The sequence below is a fragment of the Vulpes vulpes genome, chromosome 9 (assembly GCF_048418805.1).
Source record: "Vulpes vulpes isolate BD-2025 chromosome 9, VulVul3, whole genome shotgun sequence".
Taxonomy (NCBI): domain Eukaryota; kingdom Metazoa; phylum Chordata; class Mammalia; order Carnivora; family Canidae; genus Vulpes; species Vulpes vulpes.
In genome coordinates, this window is record NC_132788.1 from 96,538,899 (window position 1) to 96,564,166 (window position 25,268).

General features: G+C 46.3%; 2 protein-coding genes across 6 annotated transcripts in view; one reads left to right on the forward strand and one right to left on the reverse strand.

Moving 5' to 3' along the window:
* EXOSC7 (exosome component 7) overlaps nt 1-8,876 on the reverse strand; it is a 37,181-nt gene extending 28,305 nt beyond the window's left edge. The window contains exon 1 of one of the 2 annotated variants that reach the window (XM_025989275.2): nt 8,779-8,876. In XM_025989275.2, coding sequence (XP_025845060.1) covers nt 8,779-8,835 — 57 coding nt within the window. In that variant the 5' untranslated portion in view covers nt 8,836-8,876. The remainder of the gene's footprint in view (nt 1-8,778) is intronic. The other variant, XM_072721097.1, reaches the window with a different exon arrangement.
* Nucleotides 8,877-8,939: 63 nt separating this feature from the next.
* ZDHHC3 (zDHHC palmitoyltransferase 3) overlaps nt 8,940-25,268 on the forward strand; it is a 54,689-nt gene continuing 38,360 nt past the window's right edge. For 2 of the 4 annotated variants that reach the window (XM_025989288.2, XM_025989290.2), the window contains exon 1: nt 8,956-9,174. The gene's annotated coding sequence lies outside the window, so the exon portion shown is untranslated. Of the gene's footprint in view, nt 9,175-25,268 lie in introns of all 4 variants that reach the window. The other 2 variants (XM_025989294.2, XM_025989306.2) reach the window with 2 other exon arrangements.

Consider the following 25,268-nt stretch of genomic DNA (forward strand, 5'->3'; position numbering starts at 1 on the left):
AGTCCCTTTGCGGCTCATCCAATCCCCAGGCCATCCCCTCCCTGGAGGCATTCCCCATCTTGAGTCTGGGGAGATCTGTACTTGAAAAGCAACAGAATTTCAAGCCTAGGAAATGAACTCCAAGGATGAACTCCATAAAGTGATCTCTCTTCACTGGGGGATCCCCAAACTATGTAACTATCTCTTTAACAACTCACCCATAGAACAGGAAAGGCTTCTTCCTAGGTCAATCTCTGATGCCCCATCCCCCAGTAGTGCCCTGTGAGGAATGTGAAAACAGGGCCCAGAAATATCATTTACAAAGACCTTCTGCCTGAGTCGCAGGTCAGGTGTATGTGTGAGCAATCACTAAGAGTATTAGTCATGGGCTCCAGGCCTGGTCCTGCCATACCTAGCTGCTTGACCGAGGACAAAATGCTCAGACTAGTTTCCTCCTTTGTTGAAAGATGGACATTGAATTAGAAGGCCTCAAAGGTACTTTTCTAATTCTACAGATCTATAAGTTAAAACAGCCACAATTATTTGCAAAAACAAATAGCAGCTACTCTCTAACATGCAATTACTTTACTTGGGATAACGTGCAATTACTTTACTTGGGATAAAGTGCTAGGAATGCTACACAGTTGACACATTTACTCTCAAAATAACCCTGTAAGATAGCTTTTTGTTGTTGTTGTTGTTCCTCTTTACAAATGAGGAAAGAGGTTGAAAGACTTTAAACGTCTGGGCTCAGGTCACATAGCCAGTAAGGAGCACTTTAATTCCAAGCCAGAATTCCACATGGTTCCCTGCATTCTCACTGTGCAACAGGAGACAGTGCAGGCCTCCCTCAAAGGGTGAACGGCTGGCTCCACCAGTTGGTCCTAATGATGGAGAAAACAATTCTGAATGCAAGGAGGCCATGAGGTAACAGGGCTTCCGACCACAGCTTTAAAATACCACTTATCTGGAAAGATCTAGTCACAACTCTTTGTAGTGATAACCCCCTTGTTCCAAGAGGGGGCTGGGAGGGGTTAAAAAAAAAACAAAAAACAGGCCATTAAAATCACTCTCTGCTCCCTGGCAAAGGCTCACTGGGAAAGGCTCAGGTGACAAGTAAGAGAGAAAAATCTACAAATTTCCCTTTCCAAGGATGCAGAGTATGTATTTTTTTCATAGAAAAAAAGCACCCAAGAGAATGGGAGGAAAACCAAAAACAAAACAAAACAAAACAAAAAAACACAACAAATTAGTCCATGAATCACTGCACTCAGAATTTTTTTTTTTTTAATCCAGCTTTCCTCATAAAAGGCTTAAAAATTACCCAAACCTGCTTGGTCTGGCTCAGAGCCAGACATCCTACCAAAATGTTTATTTACCAGTAGTACTCAGAAGCAAAGGAATGAATCCATGTGTGAACATTTAAACAGGGGCTGCCCTGCAGTGAAAGCTCCATCCAAAAAATCAACAGAGATGTCAAAAAGTAACACCATGGAGTGGCGAATGTAATCTTTTTTTTTTTTTTTAAGATTTATTTATTTAAGAGAGAGAGCATGCTTGTGAGAGGGGCAGAGGAAGAGAGAGAGAATCCCAAGCAGACTCCCCACTGAGCATGGAGCCTGATGTGGGGCTCCATCTCACAACCCCAAGATCACAACCTGAGCCAAAACCAAGATTTGGATGCTCAACCGACTGAGCCATCCAGGTGCCCCCATCCTCTACATAAATCTCTCCTGTCACATACCAGCTTTGTGCCCTTGTGCAAGTTAGTTTCTCAACAGCTTGGAGTCCATCTCTTTGTCTAGAAAGCAGGAATCACTCCACCTCATAGAAATATTAAAGAATCCAAAAGCCAGGAATCATTTATGGGACCCTCAGCACAGTGCAGCACACAGAAGTACCCCCTGCACAGTTTCCTTCTCCTGCTTCTGGGGCTAGGATCAGCTCACCGAATCCTCGAAAACAACCCTGCAGAGAGCTTATCAATGAGGCAGGTCACTGAGGTGTCTGTGGCAGAGTGGAAGTAACCCAGTCCTATCATTCACTAAAGGAAGCTAACAAGCTGGCTCTACTAACATAACACACTTGGGAGAATTTAGACCCTGGCCTTGGCAGTGATGCTAACCCTCCATTACCTCTCTCTGATGTGTCCAACACCTCACACCTGCTACAGAACGGAGACTAGGATGCTTCACCTACTAGAACGCAACTCCAGTTAGTAGAAGGACCACGTCAAATAGAGTTCTACAGACCCTGGCCCAAGTCACAGAAGGGAAAACCAGATGTCAATCCTCATTCATCTTCCAAGTGTATTGAGTAGTCTGCATTTCCTTTCAAGGATGTGATTCTGTTCACCTTGCAAACTGCTGGGGTGCAGGCTCTTTGTGCCATGGGTTTGCAAATGGAAAGGGCACGGGGCTCAAAATCTAGAGTCCTGGGGGCTCACTCCAGCTCTGCATGGCCAGGTTGAATGGCTGAGTATAGACTACTTGGTTTTATAGCTAACAACTCCAATATCAGCCCCATTCCCGCTCTTTTGCACTGTTCTGCTAACAGAGCTTACAATGAAAGCTAGAGCCACAGAAAAGAAACCGAAACTGTGAGCTGAGCTACCCTCCCTTCAATTGCCAGGAAAAATTCCATAAAATGGCTTTGATAAGGCCTCAAGGGGGAAGCCTCTTGGTGGGGCTAATCCACTGCCAGGGTCTGATCTGAACTTATGAAGTCCAGTTTAATATCCAGGTTATGGCCACAGCACCATTAAGCAGACCTCTGGAAAGCCTAGTGTGCATCCAGCTCCACTGAAGCCACATGACTCAGTCACTGCCTACCTCCAACAGCCAGAGCCAGTGGTAGGTACACAAGCCCAAGCATACAATCCAGAGAGCAACCAGCTTCTCTGGCATGAAACTGCCTTTCTCCTTGGAATCTGATCTCTGACCTGGAAAATACTTGAGAGGGGAGTGAAAGAGGAACTGACCGGTCAGGTTGGAGGGAGGCTGGAGAGGCCACATAGAAGAAAGGTATGGGGGTTGGTGGGGGGCAAGCAGTGGAGACAGATTTACCAAGATGAAGGGAAGTTGGATGGCCAACGCTGCAAAGAGATATACTTCAGGAGAAGTGGATGTGTCACCATAGATATAAAGACAAGCAGTCACACAAACCACGTGATTCACTGCGGAGCCCATGAGATGCAGTACCCTGGAGCAGCCTTGGGACTTTCTAGCCCTTGCCACAAATCCCCTTTTTCTGGAGATAATTTAATAATCTCTGGTCCTCAACAGCCACAGGCTGTTGGCGGTCACTGTGAAGGCTGGGACTATAATATGCATGGTTCAGCACAAAGCCATACTTCCGATGGAAAAAACAAACTTGACAAGGAGACAACATCTCTTTAGGGTTGATCACATGCCAAGTGCTCTATATTTCCTCACTATGTCATTCCTCACGAGCCCATTCTGCCCCCCAGATGGATACAGTCTCATTTTACCAGTGAGCTAGATGGGAAACTCAGGTAAAATCCCTCACAGTGAATGGTGTAGCTGGGAAAGGAGCTCAGTCTGGTTCACAGTGGGAGACCATATGACCCCAAGTAGGCAGAAGCAGAGACTCCAAAGCAGACTCTCAGCTGGGCCAGGCCAGTGGTCTGCCCGTAAGCCAGCGTCTGCTGGCGGCATCAAAATCTCCCAACACTGGGCAGCCCCAGTGGCCCAGCGGTTTAGCGCCGCCTTCAGCCCAGGGTGTGATCCTGGGGGCCCGGGATCGAGTCCCACATTGAGCTCCCTGTATGGAGCCTGCTTCTCCTTCTGCCTGTGTTTCTGCCGCTCTCTGTGTATGTCTCTCATGAATAAATAAATAAAATCTTAAAAAAAAAAAAAATCTCCCAACACTTTATGAAAATGTCCATTCCCAGGCTCCAATCCCTGGGTTAGCAATACAGTATATACCATGCACTATTTAAAGTCTCGAAAATGAAAAATAAAAAATAAAAAAAATAAAGTCTCGAAAATGGTATGGGGAGGAAGGGGGGCGGTGGTGGTGATGGTGGTGGTATCCAGAATTTCCCTTCCTCTTTCCTATTTGCTCATAGGCTTCCAGATGGAAAGAGAAAGAAAGAGAAGTAGAAAAGGGGATTCTCTTTGGCCTTTGCTTTGGGATCTCTATTTAAGGACCATAAGACAATGGCTTTCACTGCAGTAGGAAAGCAGCATGAAAGTCGAGGATGGGCTCTGCAATCAGACAGATCTGGATTTCTTTTTTTTTTTTTTAATTTTTTTATTATTTATTTATGATAGTCATACAGAGAGAGAGAGAGAGAGAGAGAGAGGCAGAGACACAGGCAGAGAGAGAAGCAGGCTCCATGCACCAGGAGCCTGACGTGGGATTCGATCCCGGGTCTCCAGGATCGTGCCCTGGGCCAAAGGCAGGCGCCAAACCGCTGCGCCACCCAGGGATCCCCAGATCTGGATTTCTGTCCCCGCTCCATTACGCACTCTCTGTGTGACCTTGGACAAGTGACTTACCCTGTCTGAGCTCAGTTCTTTGTCTGCAATGTAGAGATAATGTTTACCTTCAAGCCAGTTTCAAAGATTCAATGACATAAAAATTATAATATAATATATACCTAACAAGAGTGGGACATCTCAGCCTTCTAAGGGTGACAGGGAAACCAATCCAATCATATACTAAGAATTCTGATTGATCAACCTTTCCATTTATCCTGTCCCACTCCCTCAGATCCATTCTCTTTTTTTTTCTTTTAAATATTTTATTTAAAAAAAATAATAAAGATTGTATTTATTTATTCATGAGAGACACACACAAGAGAGAGAGGCAGAGACACAGGCAGAGGAAGAAGCAAGCTCCATGCAGGGAACCTGACGTGGGACTCGATCCTGGGACTCCAGGATCATGCCCTGGGCTGAAGGTGGCCCTAAACCTCTGAGCCACCCGGGCTGCTTCAGAGGCTGAAGGTGGCCCTAAACCTCTGAGCCACCCAGGCTGCCTCAGAGGCTGAAGGTGGCCCTAAACCTCTGAGCTACCCGGGCTGCCTCAGATCCATTCTCTATCCTTCTCTGGCTTCATCGGTGAGTCAGGTTAACTCCTTCCAAAGTGCATCGCCTGGGCTCCCTTTACTGGCTTGTGGTTGGGTTTGGCCAATGAGAAAGGTCCAAAAGGAGATGAGACACTGCTCCCCCGTCACCCAGCCCTACCATTCCTAACTGGGGTCACATTTCTGACACTGCCTTCATCTGCCCAAGCCTACAATTTCTGTTGAGCAGCTCTTTCTCCACAGTTCTATCATTGGCATCTGGTAATACCGCTGCCTCCTTTGGCCCCTTCAGCCTAGGGCTAACTACTCTCCATGGTTGCCAGTCTTTGGGCTTCTCAGTATCTCCTGTTGGTTCCCTGACACTCACCCATACCACTATAAAAAGTTGCATGATATGGGGATCCCTGGGTGGCACAGCGGTTTCGCGCCTGCCTTTGGCCCAGGGCGCGATCCTGGAGACCCGGGATCGAATCCCACGTCGGGCTCCCGGTGCATGGAGCCTGCTTCTCCCTCTGCCTCTCTCTCTCTCTCTGACTATCATAAACAAATAAAAAAAAAAAAAATTAAAAAAAAAAAAAAGTTGCATGATAAAAGTCTCTTGAATTATCTGAATGGGATCCCACAGTCTGCCAGGACTTGATATGATTCACCCTTCTTGTTCATAAATGCCTTTCTTTCAAGTGTGTCCCATCCTCCCAGGGGCCATTTTTGAGCCTAATGATTCTGTCCATCCTTTCACCTGACTCAAGTTGAAGCAAAGAGATTTTTCTCCCTGGAAACATGCTGTTTGAACTAGAAGGGATGGCTTCTTTTACAGAACTGTAATCCCAGGAGCTGAGAGGTAACTACATTGTTCCTACCACATGGCCTGAGAAACAGAAGGTGAGAAGAGAGGCAAAAATAAGCAAAGGTGTGGGACGTCTGGGTGGCTCAGTGGTTGAGTGTCTGCCTTTGGCTCAGGTCCTGGTCTTGGGGTCCGCGGATTGAGTCCTGCATCAGGCTCCCCACAGGGAGCCTACTTTTCCATCTGCCTATGTCTGTGCCTCTCTCTGTGTCTCTCATGAGTAAACAAATAAAATCTTAAAAAAAAAAAAAAAAAAAGAATAAGCAAAGGTGCAAAAAGCAGCAGCGATGAGCAAGGGAAAACCTGAAGATGATCCTGAACTCCTAGAGTAACACTTGTAACCTTCTAACACATACTTTTTTTGCTTGAGCCAGTTTGTTGGTTTCCATTACCAGCAACTGAGTCCTCAACACACATTATGAGGTTAATATCAACTGCTTCTAACTACCATCAAACCAAGCTGAAATACCCCTGAAATAATAAAGAAACCAAAGGCTGAAAGGAAAGGGATGACAGAAGCTAAAACTGACCATACTGGACCAAAGGTGAAAAATAAAACAAACCAAAAAACACAAGTAGGTCTATACATACAGGCAAGAACAGGATGCCCTAAACCTATGGGTAGGTACTACATAAGGTGACATGCCGGCACTCGAAGACCAACAACACAAAGGTTGAAGTGATTTTAGAACGGAGTTAGTGGAGATCCCATGCGAAGCTCAATCACCTGCATTCTGACCTTTATTCAGAGAGTGTAAATCCTATTTCCCTCCTCCATAAATAGAGCAAATTTGTGGTCAACATTAATAGTCCTTATGAAGAGATTTATTTCAAGTCAGTTACTCTGCATGGCTCCATGATACACAGAGCAGAGCATTTACCAACACTGTGGCCCTATTATGTTCATGGCACTGGTAAAACAGAGGTTTGACTTTAAAATTGAAAAGTGTCCAAGTCACCTCCCTTTTAAGACCTACCTTAATCAATGTCATTGAGTACCTACTAAGTGCTGGACACTGGCTAGGTTTTAAAGGTACCAAATAACAATTACCTCCCAAGATCCATGATGAAGGAGGGATCCATCAGGCTTCCACCTCTGCAACCTGATCTCCCACCACTACCCCCAGCCCACCCCTGTGGCTCCACATTTCCTCCACCTGAGAGCCTGTGGATTCAGCATCTCTTCCTCCAGGAAGGCTCAAGCCTACCTAGTTCTTAAGTATGCTGAGAGCTCATCTCAAATGTTACTTCCCTAGGGAAGTCTCCCCTGACTTACTGGACTAGATCAGGTCCCTGATTTTTCTCCTTCACAGCTATCAGTACAATTTTACATACAAACACATATACAGATCTGTAATTTCTGTCTCTTCCTTCTAGCATGGGAGCTCCATATAAGTAGGCAGGCTCCTTCCTATCTATGAGTCCAGCTTAATTCTAGGTTGAATGAATGGACACAGAGTCCTGAAAACACACAGGAGGGAGAGGTGACATGGATTAAAGGGAGCAATTCCACCTCCTTAGGGAAGCCTTCAGAGCATCACAGGCCCCAATATTGTAGAACTCCTCTGACTTCTACTAACTCTACCACTCCCTTTGCATATATGTTACTTTGCCTTTTGTAGTACTTATTCATCTTTGAAATAATAAAAGAATAAATGGCTGATGGAAAGGGAAGCTGAATTTGACCATACTGGACCAAAAGCGAAAGAAAAGAGGGGCACCTGGGTAGCTCAGTGGGTTGAGCGTCTGCCTTTGGCTCAGGGTGTGATTCCGGGGTCCTGGGATCGAGTCCGGCATCCGGCTCCCTGCGAGGAGCCTGCTTCTCCCTCTGCCTGTGTCTCTGCCTCTCACGAACAAACAAATAATATCTTCTTAAAAAAATAAAAATGGGGATCCCTGGGTGGCGCAGCGGTTTGGCGCCTGCCTTTGGCCCAGGGCGCGATCCTGGGGACCCGGGATCGAATCCCACATCGGGCTCCCGGTGCATGGAGCCTGCTTCTTCCTCCGCCTGTGTCTCTGCCTCTCTCTCTCTCTCTCTCTGTGACTAACATAAATAAATAAAAAATTAAAAAAAAAAAATAAAATAAAAAATAAAAATGAATAAAAGCAAAAGAAAAGCACAAAATGATTAGGTTTCTAAGGGCAAGAACAGAATGCCGGTTAGACTTCACCAAGAGGTCTGGGACGGTCTCTAACCTGGGTAGAGTACAGACAAGGACACACACACACACACACACACGGCTTCCCTTGGGAGTTCATTACGACCCGACATCCTCCAAGTCTTGCTCCGGTGTGGTCAAGTCTAGGGGCTGAACACCACGGAAGATCTGGACACAGTTACAGCTGCCTCTGAATCTTTACTTCTGCACCGTAGAACTAAGTGCCACCGGTATAGGGCCGCTTTCTACGGATCTTTTCCCTTTTATTTGTAAGGAAATGTGCATTTTTCAAAGCGCCCTCACATCAGTGTCCTCTCTCCCTGCGGTTCCCAACCACGAGGTAGGGAACAGCGGGCCACCAGCCCACCGCCAACCCCCGTGCCCCAGCACGGAAAAGCGAGGCTCAGCCCAGCGAGGCGACGCGCGAAGGCTGAAGAGGCGGCCCCAGGGGCCGGGCTCCCTCGCTAAGACAGGCCCCGGGGCGCGCCTCCCCACCCAGGTTCGGAACCCTGTAGCCGCGGGTCGCTGCGGGCGCGCACGGTCGTGGGCTGCCCCGCGCCGTGGGGTCCTAAACACGCCCGCGTCGCCGGCTTCGGGCTGCGAACGCCGGCCGCCGTGCTGTGCGGCCACACGGGAAACGCCGCCGGGCCGCCTCCTTCCGAGCGGGCCTAGGGCGCGGCGCCACCCGCGGCGCCACCCGCAGCGCCAGGGGGACGCGGTGGTCGGCGCCGTGGCGTAGCTACCTGGACGCCGTGCACGATGTACACCTTCTCCGCCTCGCTCAGCGCTACGGACGCCATGCTGCCGAGCCGCCCCGCTCGCCACACGTCATCGGCCCGCGTCGCCCCCGCGCCGACCACGCCCCCCCCGCCCCGCGCGCCCGTGTGTCATCAGCCTGCGCCGCGGCCGCTCCTGCAGCCACCGCCGCTGCTGCCGCCACCGCCGGCAGCTCGATGGGCTTCTCCTGCGCGCCGCCCCGTGTCTGGACGAGTCCAGGAAGCCGCGGCGCCTCGTGCCGGGGAGCCATCGCTGCAGCCCGAGGCCGGGTCCCGGGTCGGGGGCTGCAGGGGGAGGCGACGGCGGCGGCGGCTGGAGCCCCACCGGGGGCCCGGGACTGGGGAACTGCCTCCGGCTTCACGGTCAGTTGAGAGAGGGAGGACCGGGGTTGAGTGAAAAGGCTGGGGTGAGGCCAGAGGCGCGGGCCGGGGCGGGAGCTTAGGACTTGCAGCGGGAGAGGCGCGCGTCGCAGTTTGCTCAGAGCTGGAGTTGAAGTAGCAGAGTGTGTGTGTGCGTGTGCGTGTGTGCGCGCGAAAGAAAGAGACAGAGACGGAGAGAGACCTGAGAAAGAGAGAGAGACCTGAAAGAGAGACCGACCCCGAGCGAGGGGAGGCGGACGTCGTGATTGGCCTGAGGGGCTGTCTCCTCGCTCTCCTCCCCGCTCCCCCCCCGCCCCCCCCCCCCGCCCTCTGTCTTGCATTTCCCTAGTCCCCAGGGTGATTGAAAAGAAGAGGTGATGGAGCCCTCTTTACTTCGTTCTCGGTAGGAAGGGTCCGGGCTGGGAGTGAGTGCCCACTAGCCCCGAAGCGTCCTCACTCCCCTCCAAGGATTCCACCCCTGCCGCCTCTCCCTGGGGCTGACCAGACGCTGACCCCAAACCTTGCAGGATCCCCTTGCCCCAGGTGGTCGCTGGAGCATTGATTGTCTCAAAGAGAGGACGGGGGTTCGAGTCTTGGCAACTGGCACCGGTGAGGGGCACAGTACCCAGGCATCCCCAGCGCTTCCTGGTGATGGCTGGAAGCCTCGGCTTGAGAGTGTAGTCGCTGGGAGCTGTAGACAGCTGCCCCGAAAAGAAAGAAGCCAGTCCTGGCGGTGGCCAGGTGGGAGTATGGGCCTTGGGTATCCAGAAGGGATACCTGCAAGGTGAATATAGGGTCACTGAAGGAGCCCATTAAGGTGAGGCAAGGTAGGGTATGGTACGGATTTTAAAGAGGCCATGTGATAAATGAGGGAAGGTTAACCCTGAGTGATTGAGGCAAGGGGATCTGATGACTCTTCCAAATGCCCCTCTTTTTAAGGAGCCTCCCTGTTCTTAAAAGTGAAAATGCAGTAACCCTTGAGAGCTCAATCCTCTAAAGAATGTATTTTCCAGCTTGTAGCTTCAATACCGTGTCGCAGGTAACTATTGAGAGCTTACTGTGGATGGCTTTGCGCCAGCTTTGAAATGCTAGAACAAATAAAACACAACTTCTGCCCAGAGAAGCTCCCCAGGCAGAGGGTAAGGCTCTAAGGTCAACATAACCGCAGAACACGGTTAAGAACTACAATGATGGCACCCACGAGCACAGTGGAATTGGGGAGGTAGATCAGAGGGGGGTACAGGAGAGAAGTACCTGCCTATATTCTTAAGCTGTAAACTGCTGAGTTCCAAAATAAATGATCGCTTCTTAGTAGAATGGACATCAGTTGTTTTGTGTATCTCTACATAGTTCTCTTATAGGTCACCTGACAGCCTACAGGGTTGGACTTTGCCCTCCAGGGAAACTGAGAGATGAAGCCGGAAGGGTTTCCTTCTGAATAACAGCACAGGTGCCCCACCTGTTGTGGCACTTAGGCATCTTTGTGTGGTTGTCACCTGGTTTCTATGTGAGGAGCTTTATGATGAGAAAACGAGGGACTGCTGATGTTAGAAATGATATTTTGTTCTAGAGATTGCCCAGAAAGTGGAGACCCTGAACATGGAATTTTAGCGGCTAGGATATTTAAGAGGATTGAGGATTTAAAAAGTGGCAGCAAATGGACAGATCAGAAAAGACAGAAGAGTCTGAGTTGGATACCACAGAATCATCTTTCATGAAAATCTTTCAATGTGTCTTCAAAATATGGAACGAAAATTTGAACCATTCCCCTGACAATTGACTATTGATCAATTGACTAAAGGTTCCTTGCTGGAGAAAAGTTGGTACATTTGTTAAATAATGTTGTGAAATACTATTGTGAATGATGTCTGATATGTTAGGCAAAGTGGGTCTGAGAGGTGTAAACAGCGGAATGTTTATTTTAAATTCTCTACTAAAACAATGACACCTTAACCATTATATTTCAAAACTGGTGGAACGTTTTCTACCACGTTTGTTGTGGTAATGCATTAGACATTTTTAAAACTCATAAATTCAGAGTTCTTTTTTGGTTTATTGAAGCAAGTCAAAAAATGCATGTTAGGCAGAAAAATAAAAAAGCCAAGGACAACACCTTAGTCTATAAAACCAGCATATTTTTCCATCACTGTGAGGGTCTTCATGGGGTGGGGAAGCATATTGTTTTGTAGATACATCCATTCTGAATCTCTGTACTCTTATTAATTTTATTTAACACTGACTGACATGTGCTCATTACAGGCCAAGCTCTGTTCTAAAGCACTTTCCAAAGATTAATTGATTTAGTCCTCACAAGAGCCCATGAGGCAAGTACTGTTATTCGTATTTTACAGATTGGGAAACTGAGGTGGAGAGGTTGATTGTCAAGGTCACAGACTAGAAAGAAAGTGCCAGAGCTGGGATTTAAGACCAGGCAATCTAGCTCCCATACTTGCACTCCTAAAGTCCCTTTGTGCAGACTCCTCACCAGACTCCACTTCATTTGCCAGAGTATTTGGTGAAGGAAGTCTTTGTTATGGAATTGGTAGCTGCCCTGTAAGCTGCAGTTTGTTTTTTATTCCCAAAGCAGGGAGTCTATTCAAGCATAAATTCACATCCCTTGAATCCTTACTCTAAAGGAATGTTGAACGTGGTGCTGAGGGGATGCTCCTATATCTGTTTCAGCCAACCCTTTTAGATAAGGGAAAAGATTACATGTAGGCCAAGTAGAACCTGACTCAGAGTAGCTAAGAAGAGCCCTCAGCAACAGAGAAGGCCAATGGATCTGGAACGGATGGTGGAGCTAGGCACAGAGATCCAGATTCCAGCTATGTCTTACTCCCAGAATAGATATCTAGAAGCTCTTCAAACCGGAAGTATTTGTTTGTATGCCCGTGAGTGTCTCGTGTTCTTGTGGACCCAGAGATGGGAAGCTGAAAGCACACCTACCTAAAAGGAGTTGAGGATTTATTGTAGCTGGGGAGCCCAGGCACTCAAACTAGCGCATAAACAAGACAAGGAATAAAGTGCCCAATTGAGCCAGTGTGGTAATTAGACGAGAGGCCAACCTATAATAAGGTGCTAATTGTGCAGGCCAGGCATCAAGGGCGAGAGGTAAAGAGCTGCCGCCAGCCACTAGCAGGCAACAATGACATTACAGAGGTGGAATAAACCGTGTCCCACCTAACCTTGGTTAATTAAAGCAATAAAAGCTGGTTAGAAAAGAGCTTGGGGCAATGCTGAGTCCGTGGTGCTGAAGTTGGCAGAGAGCTCTTAAAAGCCCAGCCAGGGAACATCTTTCCAGTCTCAGAGAGATAGCCAAGTGCTAGGCCTTTACCTTTGCATTTTCACAATTAGCCCAGCACGGCAGAAAAGCAGAAGCAAACGACTATTTTCCCTACAGATCTGTTTCCTTTAAATATTTTGACTTGTCCTCCCTGTGCCTTGTTTGAAGAAACACTCGGTATAAATAACCTGTCCAGTCAGGCCGGCAGGTCTGTGGCTGTCTTGCTTTTCTAGAAATTACAACTTAGAATTACAGTGGTAGAAAAATTGATAGAACTATGTGGGTTAAGCTTATTCTCATTTAGAGGAACGGTTTTCATGTGTGTTTCATTTTGAAAGGGTAGCAGGGTGCTTATGTCTCTTCACCAGGGCATGTGTGAACAAAGGGGGTCACTGATTCTGATTAGCAAATCTGGAGATAGTTAAACACACATACACATGCTCACAGCCACAGAAATCCAAATAGAAATGGAAGAGCGAAGTCTGGATATTGACCTGCTGGGGGAGAAAAAAAGAAGCAGAGGCCATGCACCCTCGAGTTTCTTTCTGTTTTTGCATGTTTTTAATCTTTTGCTTTCCTCTTTGGAAGCAGATTTCCAGAGACAAATGACCAGGTTATTCCTGGCTTTTGACTGTAAAGGTAAGAAGGCTCCAGTTCCATGCCCCACCTAATTTCAATTATCCATCCAAGAAATGCCAGAGAATACCAGGAAGACTCCCATCTTTTCATAATCTCCTCCAAACTGTAACCTTCCTGGTATGTAGAAATTTGGCAGTTGAACTCTGATTTTTCTAGGTTACCTGAGACATGAATTTCTCCTGGTCAGGGTCTGTGAGGACAGAATCCCTTTGGATGAGATAGATACCTTACCTTAGAAAAATAAGCCTAGTGGGACAAATGCAATTCTAGCCACAGTTCTGTTGCAATAACTTTTGACTTTGCTACAAAGTGTACATTTCTAAACCAAGAAGTAGCAGCAGAAAATATAGAAAGGCAAGATGATTAGGAAGATAATGATCTATTGGTGCAAAGACTACTAGATGTCTATTCCAGCAATCTGGGCTTAGCCACAGATCATTTTTTGCAATTTTGAGCAAGTCAGTTAAACGTTCTGGGCCTCATTTTACCCAAAACATATATCTTACCAGATGGTAAAGCTCAGAACCGATGTGGATATACATATATTTAAACAATAAAAAATGGTCCTGCTTCACTTTAAAGATTTCTCTCTTTTACCACTTTGTAATATTTGATGCATCTTTCTAGTGCTTTTTTTCACTCTGAAAAAAAAATTAAGTGAATTAACAAAAGGAAATGGTAATTGATTGAAACACTGAGCATTCTCAGGAAAATGGCTAACATTATTGGAGGATTTCCTCCTGTATATGAACAAAGAACGGGAAAAGGAAGTTAAGGGACACTTTTGGTAAACATATAAAAAATCCAAGAAATTAACAAAGAAAATACTGAATTTGTTCATGAGAACAAAAGAAGCAGAATGTCAACCCTGCAAGGGATCTTAGCATTCAGCTCAATCCTCCGTTTTATAGATGAGGACACTGAGGCCCAGGGAGGGCAACTGTCTTGCCAGAAATCAGGAGGTAGTGAGCCACAGGAGTAGGAGTAGAACTGTGGCCTCCTGACTCCAAGCCCATTTCTGTATTCACTTAGCACTAGGCTCCCATCTGTCTTCAAAGTCCTCAAATAGATTTCAGAGAGCCTGTTGCCTGGTAGGCCGGGGCTGTGGACATGGACAGCCTAGTTCCTTGGTCCCAAGCTCTTTCCAAAGCCCCACTCTTGCGTGGCACTTACTTGTGCCAGGGATAAGTGGCATCAACAGGAATCTGAAACTAAATGGCTTCCCTTCTTATGCCTGGTGCCATTGGAGGAACTGGTTCTCTTTCTTTCCCCTTGCTCTTCTCTCAGATCCCTCCAAGGGCCTTTGCTCTTAGTCCCTAAAAAAGCTCAACTCTTGCCTGGGTGATGTCACAGTGGCTGCATGTCTGCACATGGCACAATGTGGAGTCAAGTGCCATTTTCAGCACTCTCAGGTGGGACCCTTTGCTGGCTGGTCTTCTGCCTAGCATGGGTGGGCTTTCTCTGCGAAAAAGCAGCACGCTAGAACTCAGCCCTACAAGAAGCATTCCCCAACAGAGGCAGATTTTAGGCATTCAGTCCTAGGGTGACTGTCCTAGCTGAAGCTTCACATCCCTCCTGCTTCCTAGGTTAAGACAAGATCAAATGTTGGCTGGTGTTCAGCCAGGGCCCCACCTTAGAGGACAGAATGCTTAAGTTCAGGCCTATGGCCTGTGAACACCGCCACACGTGGCCCATCCACTAGTGCCATCTCCATATAACCATGTCTGAGCATGAGAGCCAAATGGTAAGTAACCCAAGATCATGGTGGAAGCACCAGCACACCGTTCCCTTTTTTTCTAGTTACTGGGCAAAATTAATGGTTATAGTGAAGAATAAAAAGCAGGCCCTGTAATGAGAGTAGGGTGGGGAGTGTAACCCTGTCCCACTGCTTCTCAGAAGTATGAATTTAGGCAAATCTCTCCATGCCTCAATTTCCTCTCAAAAGGGACGGGAAAGCCAGCATTTATATCTACACAGTAGAGTAGATGTGAAGATCGTACAGAATGAGATGTGTCTAGCATGCAGCCCCAGTGCCTAGCAGGTAATGGACATCCAGGAAGGAATGTCCAGATGGAACCTACCCTGACAGAGGCCAGAAGGCAGTTCAGTGTCAGATGAGACCAGAGCCCCTGATTAGCAAGGGTTCACATACCTTGAGAGTGACACATTCATTGACAAGCAGTATTGAAGGTAGCTGGGTTAGTGATACATTGTTGCCTTTGGAAGGATTTTTGTTGCTGGGTGTCAGACTTCTGGAAGGAAGAGTTCATGCAGAGTGATGGCAGCAGGAGCCAGTGGCAAATAGGATCCATTAAACCGAGAGGGGAAGTTAGTCACCTCTCTCAACATTTTATGGAACCGCAGCTCATTCCTTGAGTTTCTTTACTCATCTATAGAACAAGCTGGACGAGAGTTTGGAAGAGGTCAGGTCATCCTTGCAGTGTCTCTCTGAAAGGCCATGTGTTCAAGGGCCAGCATGTGTAAGGTGGTCTGTTGGGTGCCATGATCTGTTGAAGAGCTGGAGAGACAGCTGCTAGAACTCAGTCCAATGGCTCAGTGGAGAAAGAAAAAGTATATATATATTTTTTTTATATATATATTTTTAAGAATGGGTACAGTAGGCTTCCAGGAGCTAGTGGAAGCAAAGGCTGTTTAGAGTCCATTTCTTAGATTTTTTCAAAAGGAGTCACAAAGCTTAGAGATTGAGTCCTTCCCACTCACTTTAGAGATAAAGCCATCAAAGTGAAGTTGAAGTGACTTTTCCTCAGGTCCCATCAAGTATGTGAGGGAGTAGGAAGCAGAACTCGTGTTTCCTGCTTGGTCATCCCTCTCCTCCCCCTCTGGGAAAGAAAGAAAAGAAAGTCATGTGCTGTGCTCAGGCTGTGGTTGCAGGCAGAGCTGGTTTTGAATCCTGGCCTTACCACTCCCTCGCTTTGTATGACCTTGGGAATATCACCCAAGACGAATGTACCTCATCCAGTTGAGGTATAAGGAGGTTAAGGTGCTGGGTTGTTGTAAGAGTTACAGTGAGGTGCTTCAGCTAAGTCCTCAATCATCCTAGGCATTTGGTTCATGTTGGTGCCCTAAAACTTCTGTTTTAGACAAAATCTCAAATGGACTTTGATGTCCTCATCTATGAAACAGAGGGAGTTTGGCTAAAATCTAATAGGTAAGGTGGTCTTTTTTTCTTTTTAATATTTTATTTATTCATGAGAGACACGCAGAGGGAGAGAGAGGAGAGAGAGAGGCAGAGACACAGGCAGAAAAAGAAGCAGGCTCCATGCAGGGAGCCCAATGTGGGACTCGATCCCAGGACTCCACGATCATGCCCTGGGCCGAAGGCAGGTGCTCAAACGCTGAGCTACCCAGGCGTCCCTAATAGGTGGTCTTTAAGGCTCCTTCCAGCTCCAAAATTCTGACTCAGATTGTGATCTTTTCTTTTGAACCAATGAACCTTTTTTTTTTTTTTTTTTTTTTAACCAGTGAATCTTAATGCACGGTCTTGTTTTAAAGTCTCATTCATTTTCCTCCTTGTTATAACGTATCATAAAGCACACCTATAAAAGGGGAAAGTAGAGGATCCCTGGGTGGCTCGGCAGTTTAGCGCCTACCTTTGGCCCAGGGCGCGATCCTTGAGTCCTGGGATCCAGTCCTGCGTCGGACTCCTGGCGTAGAGCCTGCTTCTCCCTCCTCCTGTCTCTCTCTCTCTCTCTCTCTCTCTCTCTCTATCTATCTATAATAAATAAATAAATAAATAAATAAATAAATAAGTAAGTAAGTAAGTAAGTAAGTAAATAAATCCTTTAAAGGGGGGGGGGGAGTAGACCGTGTTACCCAGATGAACATAGTTTCTACTAATCCCCAGTTGTTTGTGACATAAATTATGGCATCCTCTATGTGGGTATGTATTTTTTTCGGTAGATTTAGAAGTCAGGAGGTGACCTGGCCAGGTGTAGTACAATAGTCCATTGTGGTAAGTGAGAGAAGTGTTAGCGTCCGTGAGCTGTCCAAATCCCAGACTTTGTTCTGAAATGAAAGCCTACTGTTAGAAATCTGAGTGTGCACATGAGTCTGTTTTATATGAAGGTGACCAGTTAGGAGGCAAGAAGGTAAATTAAACTTACCAACCCCTCCCTGATTTTCTCGGTCAACTTCAACGCCTATAGGGTTCAGTTTGGGAGTGTGATGTTTTACTTTTTTTTTTTTTTTTTTTTTTTAATGTAAGTGTTTTGCTCAGGGTTGAGTATGTCAGAAGGTAAGAGACAGGCAGGGCATGACAGATCTTCCTGCAGAGGGAGAAATCATGTAGACTTGTTGGTGACGATCTTCCAGAACAGGCCAGGGCGCTCTCTGCCTGCCTCTACGCTTTCCGTGGCTGGCAGGTTGTGATGCAAGTGATAAGGCACCTTTCTTTTGAACCACACCCTTACCTTTTGGGAAAAGAAGTTTAGTGACTCATTCTGGTTTGTTTTTTTTTTTTAAAGATTTTATTTATTTATTCATGAGAGAGAGAGAGAGAGAGAGGCAGAGACACAGGCAGAGCGAGAAGCAGGCTCCATGCAGGGAGCCTGATGTGGGACTTGATCCTGAATCTCCAGGATCACGCCGTGGGCAGAAGGCAGCACTAAACCACTGAGCCACCTGGGGCTGCCCTCATTCTGGTTTTTTAATGAAAGATTCCAAACATAAGAATTCATGGTTCATTTTTTGTTTTTCTGAGAGCCATCTAAAAATGGGTATAAAATTAACAAGCCTTTTAGATCCTTCACAAATTAAGAGAATTGTAGCTTAGATAACTTAGTCTTCTACTTCCTCAGATACCTTTCTAAAGTGTGTAGGACCTGGACCATTCATTCATCTTTGAAGTTGTAGGGCTGGCTTTTGAATGCTTTTAAGTCCTATCACTCTGAAATATGAGAAGTTCTAAAAGAGGCAAACACCATATTCTTGAGACAGGAGGATTTAAACCATCGAAGGTTATTGATGTACTCGTTAAGATGAATTTCAATTGAGAAAGATGATAGAAGTACCAGAAAAAATGCTGCCTTCTTTCAGGGGACCTTCTAAGTGATTTTGTAGGGATAGATTGAGTTTTTTAATGTAGTAAAATTTCGTTTAGGTGAGAATTCAGTGTTTAGGGCAAGTTCAAGAGGATACCAGACTAGCCCCTCTCCCCCACCCCCGCAACAATTCAGCATAATACTAGAATTATTAAAATGTTAACTATCACCTGAAACAAATGTTGACCTAAGCTAAATGCCTCTGATTTAAGGGTTTCTACTGCCTTGCTGATGTTCATGACGTTAGCTAAGGAGTTGATGAAATTAAGTGTCAACTGCATAGTTCCTACTAGTAGGGAGCCAGAAAGTTTAGTCCTTAAAAAAAATTTTTTTGAGTATTTGGATGACCTTTGTCTCTAAGCCAAGGGTAAATAATTACATCTGATTTGAGTTTATTCAGCCAGTCTATGTATTTCATACAGGCCTTAGTGGTTGGATGTGTTAATGCTACTTTAATCTGTACAGTCCCCAAAACCTTCTGTGCTGTGCATGAATGCATGTGTGGATGTGAGAATGTGAGTGGGTGTGGTGTCTTAGGAAAGTAATCTTCACAAAGTACTCTGAGATGCTTCTAAGGATTTTAGATCTAGCTGAACTAATCCGTGACTTGGGGCAGGATCTTATCTCATGAAAGCTGGTGAAGTTGGCAATCTGAGAGGATCTGCGGTTCCTGAGGACATTTGCCGGATAGAGAAGGCAGTGGGGGCTCCGGTATATCCAATACAGAACTTACATGTTTTATGTGAAGGTCGTGGCTTTGACATTTGCGCATAAAGCCTGGGCTTTGGGTCAGTTTTCTTAGGGCAGGTGATGGATTTATGAGGTTTCCCCCTCATTCAACAAATGATAACTACAGGCACTATATCTGGACTCTTGCCATCACTAATTGTCAACACTTGGCTAGGCATCCAGCCTGGCCAGCATGTAGATAGGCCACAATTTGATATGGGACCTGTGATCTTGGCCGTAGCATCACCCTTCAAACCCATTTGTGTTGCTCAGCCATGGATAGGCAGCATGGAAATTGAGTCATGAGTTCATACCCCAGAGCCAACCCGGTACCCCAAACTCTGGGGTTTGTAGAGCCCCAGACTGCATTTCACTAAATATATTTGTGTCTGCCTCTCTGGGTTAGTGGAAGGACCCATTTGTGGTCAGGTATAATGAAGCAAGTGAGTTATAGATCTGGAGGCAGTTCTCTGGGCCTGATGTAGGGGGTTTTTGGTTTTGCTTTTGTTTTAGAAAATTATCACTCCTTTCAGTCATTTCTCAGTTTTTTGCTTCTGAAACTCTTAAGAAGGAAGACTAGATGATTTCCTTAGAATTCCCACATACTCAGATATCACAGAGCTCAGAAGGTCATTCTGACATGACACTGCATCTTCCTTATCTTCTGGATCACTTACTCCTGGGAGCTCCAGAACTCCTCTGGCACTGTGAATCCTCCTACGACTTCCTTACCCCCAAGGCTTAGTCCTTTCACCTTTCTGGGCATCAGAGTGCTCCTTTGGCAGGTAGAAGAATAATTACTTTGGGCATGGATTATTAACATATGGCAAAGCCAACTCTTTTTAATGTTCCGGAACCATTGGCCAAAAAAATACAACATAGGTTATTATGATTAAAATTGCCAAATGATCATTGTTTTTGATCTTTCTTTGGAAACAAGATGGAAGAGGAGCAGAAAATCCTATTCCACCCAACTGGAACTCTGTCCTGTTCCCTCAGTGCCTCTCTGGGCTCGTTGGCCTCTGATGGACCCCGAGCCCTCCTGTCTGCCTCATCTTGTCTTGCCTGTCAGTGCCAGAGCAGCATTGTTATAGCACGAATACAGTCCCTATAGCTTTCCTTAGAGCCTGGGGTGCCTCACCAATACCTCCAGGGTGAACTCCCAACTCATCTTAAAGCTCAAGGCCTTGTAAAACATAGCCTACGTAACAACCCTACCTTTAAAGCTTCATTTCCACTTAGCGCCCCCACTTCCTATGCCCAACACAGCCCACGTATGCACACACGCAGGCACACAGCCCTGGACATCCAGCCCCACAACCTGCATCACCACTGTCCTTGCCTTTTTCAGAGCAGAACACTTCACCTGGCTCCACGCCCTGCTCAGATCCCCTCCCTTTGGATTCCCTGGCAATGAAAAAGTCTATTTATCCCACTTCTGGGCTTTGTTTATTTGCAGGGAGCAGGTACGATTTGCTTCTCCGTTGTGCTGTTCATTAGAAACCTATGTGTTAGGGTCATCGTGAGGTAGATCTGTCTCTGCATCCATCCACTCAAATAACGATCTGAGCTTATATTCATGCCAGGTACCTGGTTCCAACGCTAAACAAAATAGGACTTGCAGGTTAGTAGAACAAAGCTAGTCTTAGCAGATTGGGAACTGGGAGAGGGGAATGGCAGGACCCGAACTGGACAGCACACACAAATTATTGTCCTCATGATCCCTTGTGTGTGAACCCCCTACACAGTTCCTTATATTTAATGGCTGCTCCGTGAATATGTTTTTTGAATTGAATTAAATGCAGGATAATTGGGCAGCCCCAGTGGCTCAGCAGTTTAGCGCCACCTTCAGCCCAGGGCGTGATCCTGGAGGGCCCGCGTCCAGTCCCACGTCGGGCTCCCTGCCTGGAACCTGCTTCTCCCTCTGCCTGTGTGCCTGCCTCTCTCTGTGTGCCTCTCATGAATATATAAATCAAATCTTTTTAAAAAGGGGGGGGGGGGCAGGAGAATTGAGAGGATCGATAGGGCAAAGGAATGGAATGAAAGATGTGGTGGAAGAGGACTAGAGGAGACCACCCCTCTGAGGGTATGAGCTGGTGGGCAGGAATAAAGGCCCTGGGGCCCACCAGCTTCCTTATGTGCACAGCTTGGCCTAAGCAAACAGTTCTGCCCAGTGGTCACGAGCAAGGACTCGTGGGGAGTAGGTCATGGGCAAAGAGCCACTCCTCAACCCCAAGGATTGGAGTTTCTCTAATTCAAAATAGGAAAGGAAAAGAGGTCAACATTTGCCTTTCCTGCTGTTGTTGTCATTAGGGGCAGTGTGAAGGGAATGTGCATAATTTGTTCGAGGTGGAGTTTTCCTCATATTTCTCAGATTTCCAGTTGGCTAATTTAAGAAACAAATCCTTATTGGAAAGCTACTTCCATTGCTCGGGCCTTGGGCTTAAATAAATTTTCTATAGTGGTATGCCTTGATTGGTTTTGAACAGGGTATTTTGAAGCTCTAAAGTGTTGGGTGGAATGTGAACTTCAGTTCAGTACTTGGTGTCTGAATCTTGCCAGGTGTGCCTTGTCTGAGTGCTTGCCCAGATCATAGATTCTCCCTCACCAGTGAGGGGCAGTGGGAAAACAGAGCTCCTCTATACACTCTTCCGTCCGACATTGTTTGAGGGATGGAATATTCTGGTTACTTAAATAAGAGTCACAGTCCACCTACTTCAGAGTCCTACTTGGTACATCATCCACCATCTAGGATATGGCCACACCCCTGAAAGGAAGCAGACAGGGCCTCCAGAGGGGGACCTGGGATCACAAAGCTCGGGCATTTTACTAAACTCAAGCATTTGTGTAATGAACACACACCGTCAGCGGCTACTACATGCCAGGCCCAGGGCTAATAAAAGACAGGGCTTCCAACCTGCAGAACTGTATGGCAGGAGAGCATAACAGCTGGTCCCTAAAGGCCTATAATCTAAAATAAATACCCTTCTTTTACAAATAAACCTAACATGATGTAGATTTATTTGTTTTCCAGCCTACAGCCAATTAGCAGTCATAAATGGAGAATTTGTCGGGGAAATTGGTAACTGTAGACACTGAAATGACGGTAGCCAGGAACGGAAGAGAAAGACAACCATACAAAGGAAATATTGGAATTAGAATTCTAGTAGTCTCAACAAGCCAGTTGGTGTGAGGCCGAGAGCCCAGTGAATCCCCATGACCTCCGAGGACATCATGACCTGACACACTCCAGTAACTGACGTTCCCAGTAATAACTGTGCATCATTCCAAAGAAATGGATGGTTATTGTACTTAAGACAGAAACAGCTAAAGTCTCTTTTTTTTGGTCTGGTTTTTATTTCACTTCCATTTTTTATTTTTCATTTCCATCTTAACCATCTTAATGGTTAAAACGTATATCTGCTCAGGAACAAGTCACAGTTACTGGGAAATTTACTTACACGGAAGGGTCTATTCCTCCACAAACCACATATGCAAAGCATCACTCTAGCCAAGTTGTTGCCATGTGTACAATCAAGAATGAGTGGGACGGGATCCCTGGGTGGCACAGCGGTTTGGTGCCTGCCCTTGGCCCAGGGTGTGATCCTGGAGACCCGGGATCGAATCCCACGTTGGGCTCCCGGTGCATGGAGCCTGCTTCTCCCTCTGCCTGTGTCTCTGCCTCTCTCTCTCTCTCTCTCTGTGACTATCATAAATAAATTTTAAAAAATTAAAAAAAAAAAAAAAGAATGAGTGGGATGCCTGAGGGGCTCAGCGGCTTAGTGCCTGCCTTCAGCCCAGGACATGATCCTGGAGTCCTGGGATCGAGTCCCTCATCAGGCTCCCTACATGGATCCTGCTTCTCCCTCTGTGTGTGTGTGTGTGTGTGTGTGTGTGTGTGTGTGTCTCATGAATAAATAAATAAAATCTTAAAAAAAAAAAAAGAATGAGTAATTGTTAGAGGAGAATACAGTCAACTAGTCTGAATATACCATGAGCATAATTTAATCACTGGAAATCTCTAAACAGTAGCGTTACTCTAATATTTATTTTCAGTGATCATCCATTTCAGAAAACCACACCTTTTATGATAATTGAAGAACAGTTTGACGGAGTACATGGGTTTCAGTGAGATGACCCTCAGGCTGCAAATGACAGGAGGCTTTGCTGCCACAGACAAGGGTGGGGTGGGGTGGGGTGGGGTGAGTTGTAACCAACCATCCCAGTCACACTGAGCTTTTCTGCAAGGGAAAGCTGGAGCCAAGACAGATCTCAGTTGTCTGGTAGGTAACAACTGCCTAGGACCAGTGGTCCGCAAACTTTTATATAAAGCTAAAGAGAAAGCATGCCTGACTGGCTCTGTCAGCGGAGCATGTGATTCTTTTTTTTTTTTTTTTTTAAGATTTTATTTATTTATTCATAGAGACACAGAGAGAGAGGCAGAGACACAGGCAGAGGGAGAAGCAGGCTCCATGCAGGGAGCCTGACGCAGGACTCGATCCCGGGACTTCAGGATCACACCCTGGCTGCAGGCGGTGCTAAACCACTGCGCCACCGGGGCTGCCCAGAGCATGTGATACTTGATCCTGGGGTCATGAGTTCAAGCCCCATATTGGGTGTAGAGATTACTTAAAAAATAAAATAAATCTTAAAAAAAAAAAAGAGCATACGTACTTTAGGCTTGCTGGTCGTACAGCCTCATCACAACCGCTCAGCTGTGCCATCGTAACATAAAAGCAGACAGACAATATGTATTCGAGCGGCATGGCTGTGGTCCAGTAAAACCTTATGCATTTAGAGCCTAAATACCTACAAATCTGTATGGCAGCAGGAAGAACCAAGAGAATGCTTGTCAAAATGGTGAGCTTTTTTTTTTTTTTTTTTTTTTTTTTTTGGCTTCCCCCTCTTTTTTTATTCTAGGCACACATATACTTTTTTCCCCCATCAACATAGGATATTTTACATTTTGTCTTTAATTTGCTTTCATTATTTGATAATATATAATAAATATACTTCAATATGATTAAGTATTCTTCCCCAATATAATTTTTAATTTTTACAAAATATTTCATTCTAAAAAAGGACTGCCTCAGAGGGTATCCTTGCATCTTTAATGCCTGTAGGTTGTAACTGGCAGCACCGATTACCATTGTCTTGCGGAGAGCACAAGGTTGCTTTATTCCAAGATTCTGGCTGATGGCCTGTCGGGAACTACTGCTTTTACTCTACTTGGGATGGTTATTCCATACGTCATGACTTCCCGTCCCTCAGCTCCCAGCACAGTGTACCCAGCATGTGATAGTCACTCTATTTATTGAGTCAACATTTCTCTGGACAAGTACATGGTACGCATCTAACTGCCTTTCAGCTATTAATTCTCTGCCACCCTGGGGAGGGGAGGCCCTGGCCTTATTCTTCCATCATTAGCCTTTGCAACTCTTGACTCTAGAATGTCTGTCATTTTGAGTAGCTGTTACTGCTCTGCCCATTCAGCTTTTTGGACATGTCCTTACTTGTCATGACTATAGCATATTCAGTTCAGATGCTCTTTCTCTGTTGGAGGGGAGGAAGAAAGCAAAAGGGTAAGGAAAGCCCAACACAACCATTGAAGGTTTGCCCGTGCCCTTTAGAGCCCGTCTTCAGAAAACATGCATAGCCAGTGGTGCTTAGGAATAATTTCCTCTGCTACAAAGTGACTGAAGCTCTCAGAAGCCTGAGATGTCACTGGCTGTGCTGTAGACTGCTTTGGTGGTCTCTCCATGGTGCCTCCATCTGGAGCTAGCCTGCGCCAGCACTGTTTCTGACTGAGAATCTGGTCTGGTGATGCAACAGGCCGCTGAGTAAGATAAGGGGAATCAGAGGAGGGAAATCTGTACTTTCTTCATCTTGCGGAACGTGCTGTGGACAGATAGACTTTATTATCGATCCTGAGTTATTTCATTGCGGTCTCCAGAGATACAGGCTGCAGCTGTTAGGAAGAAGGGGCATGTTGCTCAGTACTTGTTTCAGAAGGAATGGATGTCTTTCCTAGAGAGAATGAGTCTGGAGTCCATGGTATGTGGGCTGTTACAGTCTACAGCGTTCATCACAAGCACCTCTGACTCCCTCGAGCCTCACCAGCCCTGGGAGGAGGAGGCTGGGGCTGAAAGGGGGGTGTCTCCTCAGGTGAGGACACGAAGGTTCACGAAGCCCCACAGCCAGGTGGTGCAAAAACATCTTTGGACACATCGTCCAACATTCTCCACTTGACCCCATCGCCCACAAAGAGGCTCCATCTCAGGACCTCAAGATCACAACCTAAGCCGAAGGCAGACACCTGTGGGCCGAGCCACGCAGGTACCCCAAGAACTCACATTTTAAAGGAACAGAAGGTTTAGGCAGCTTTT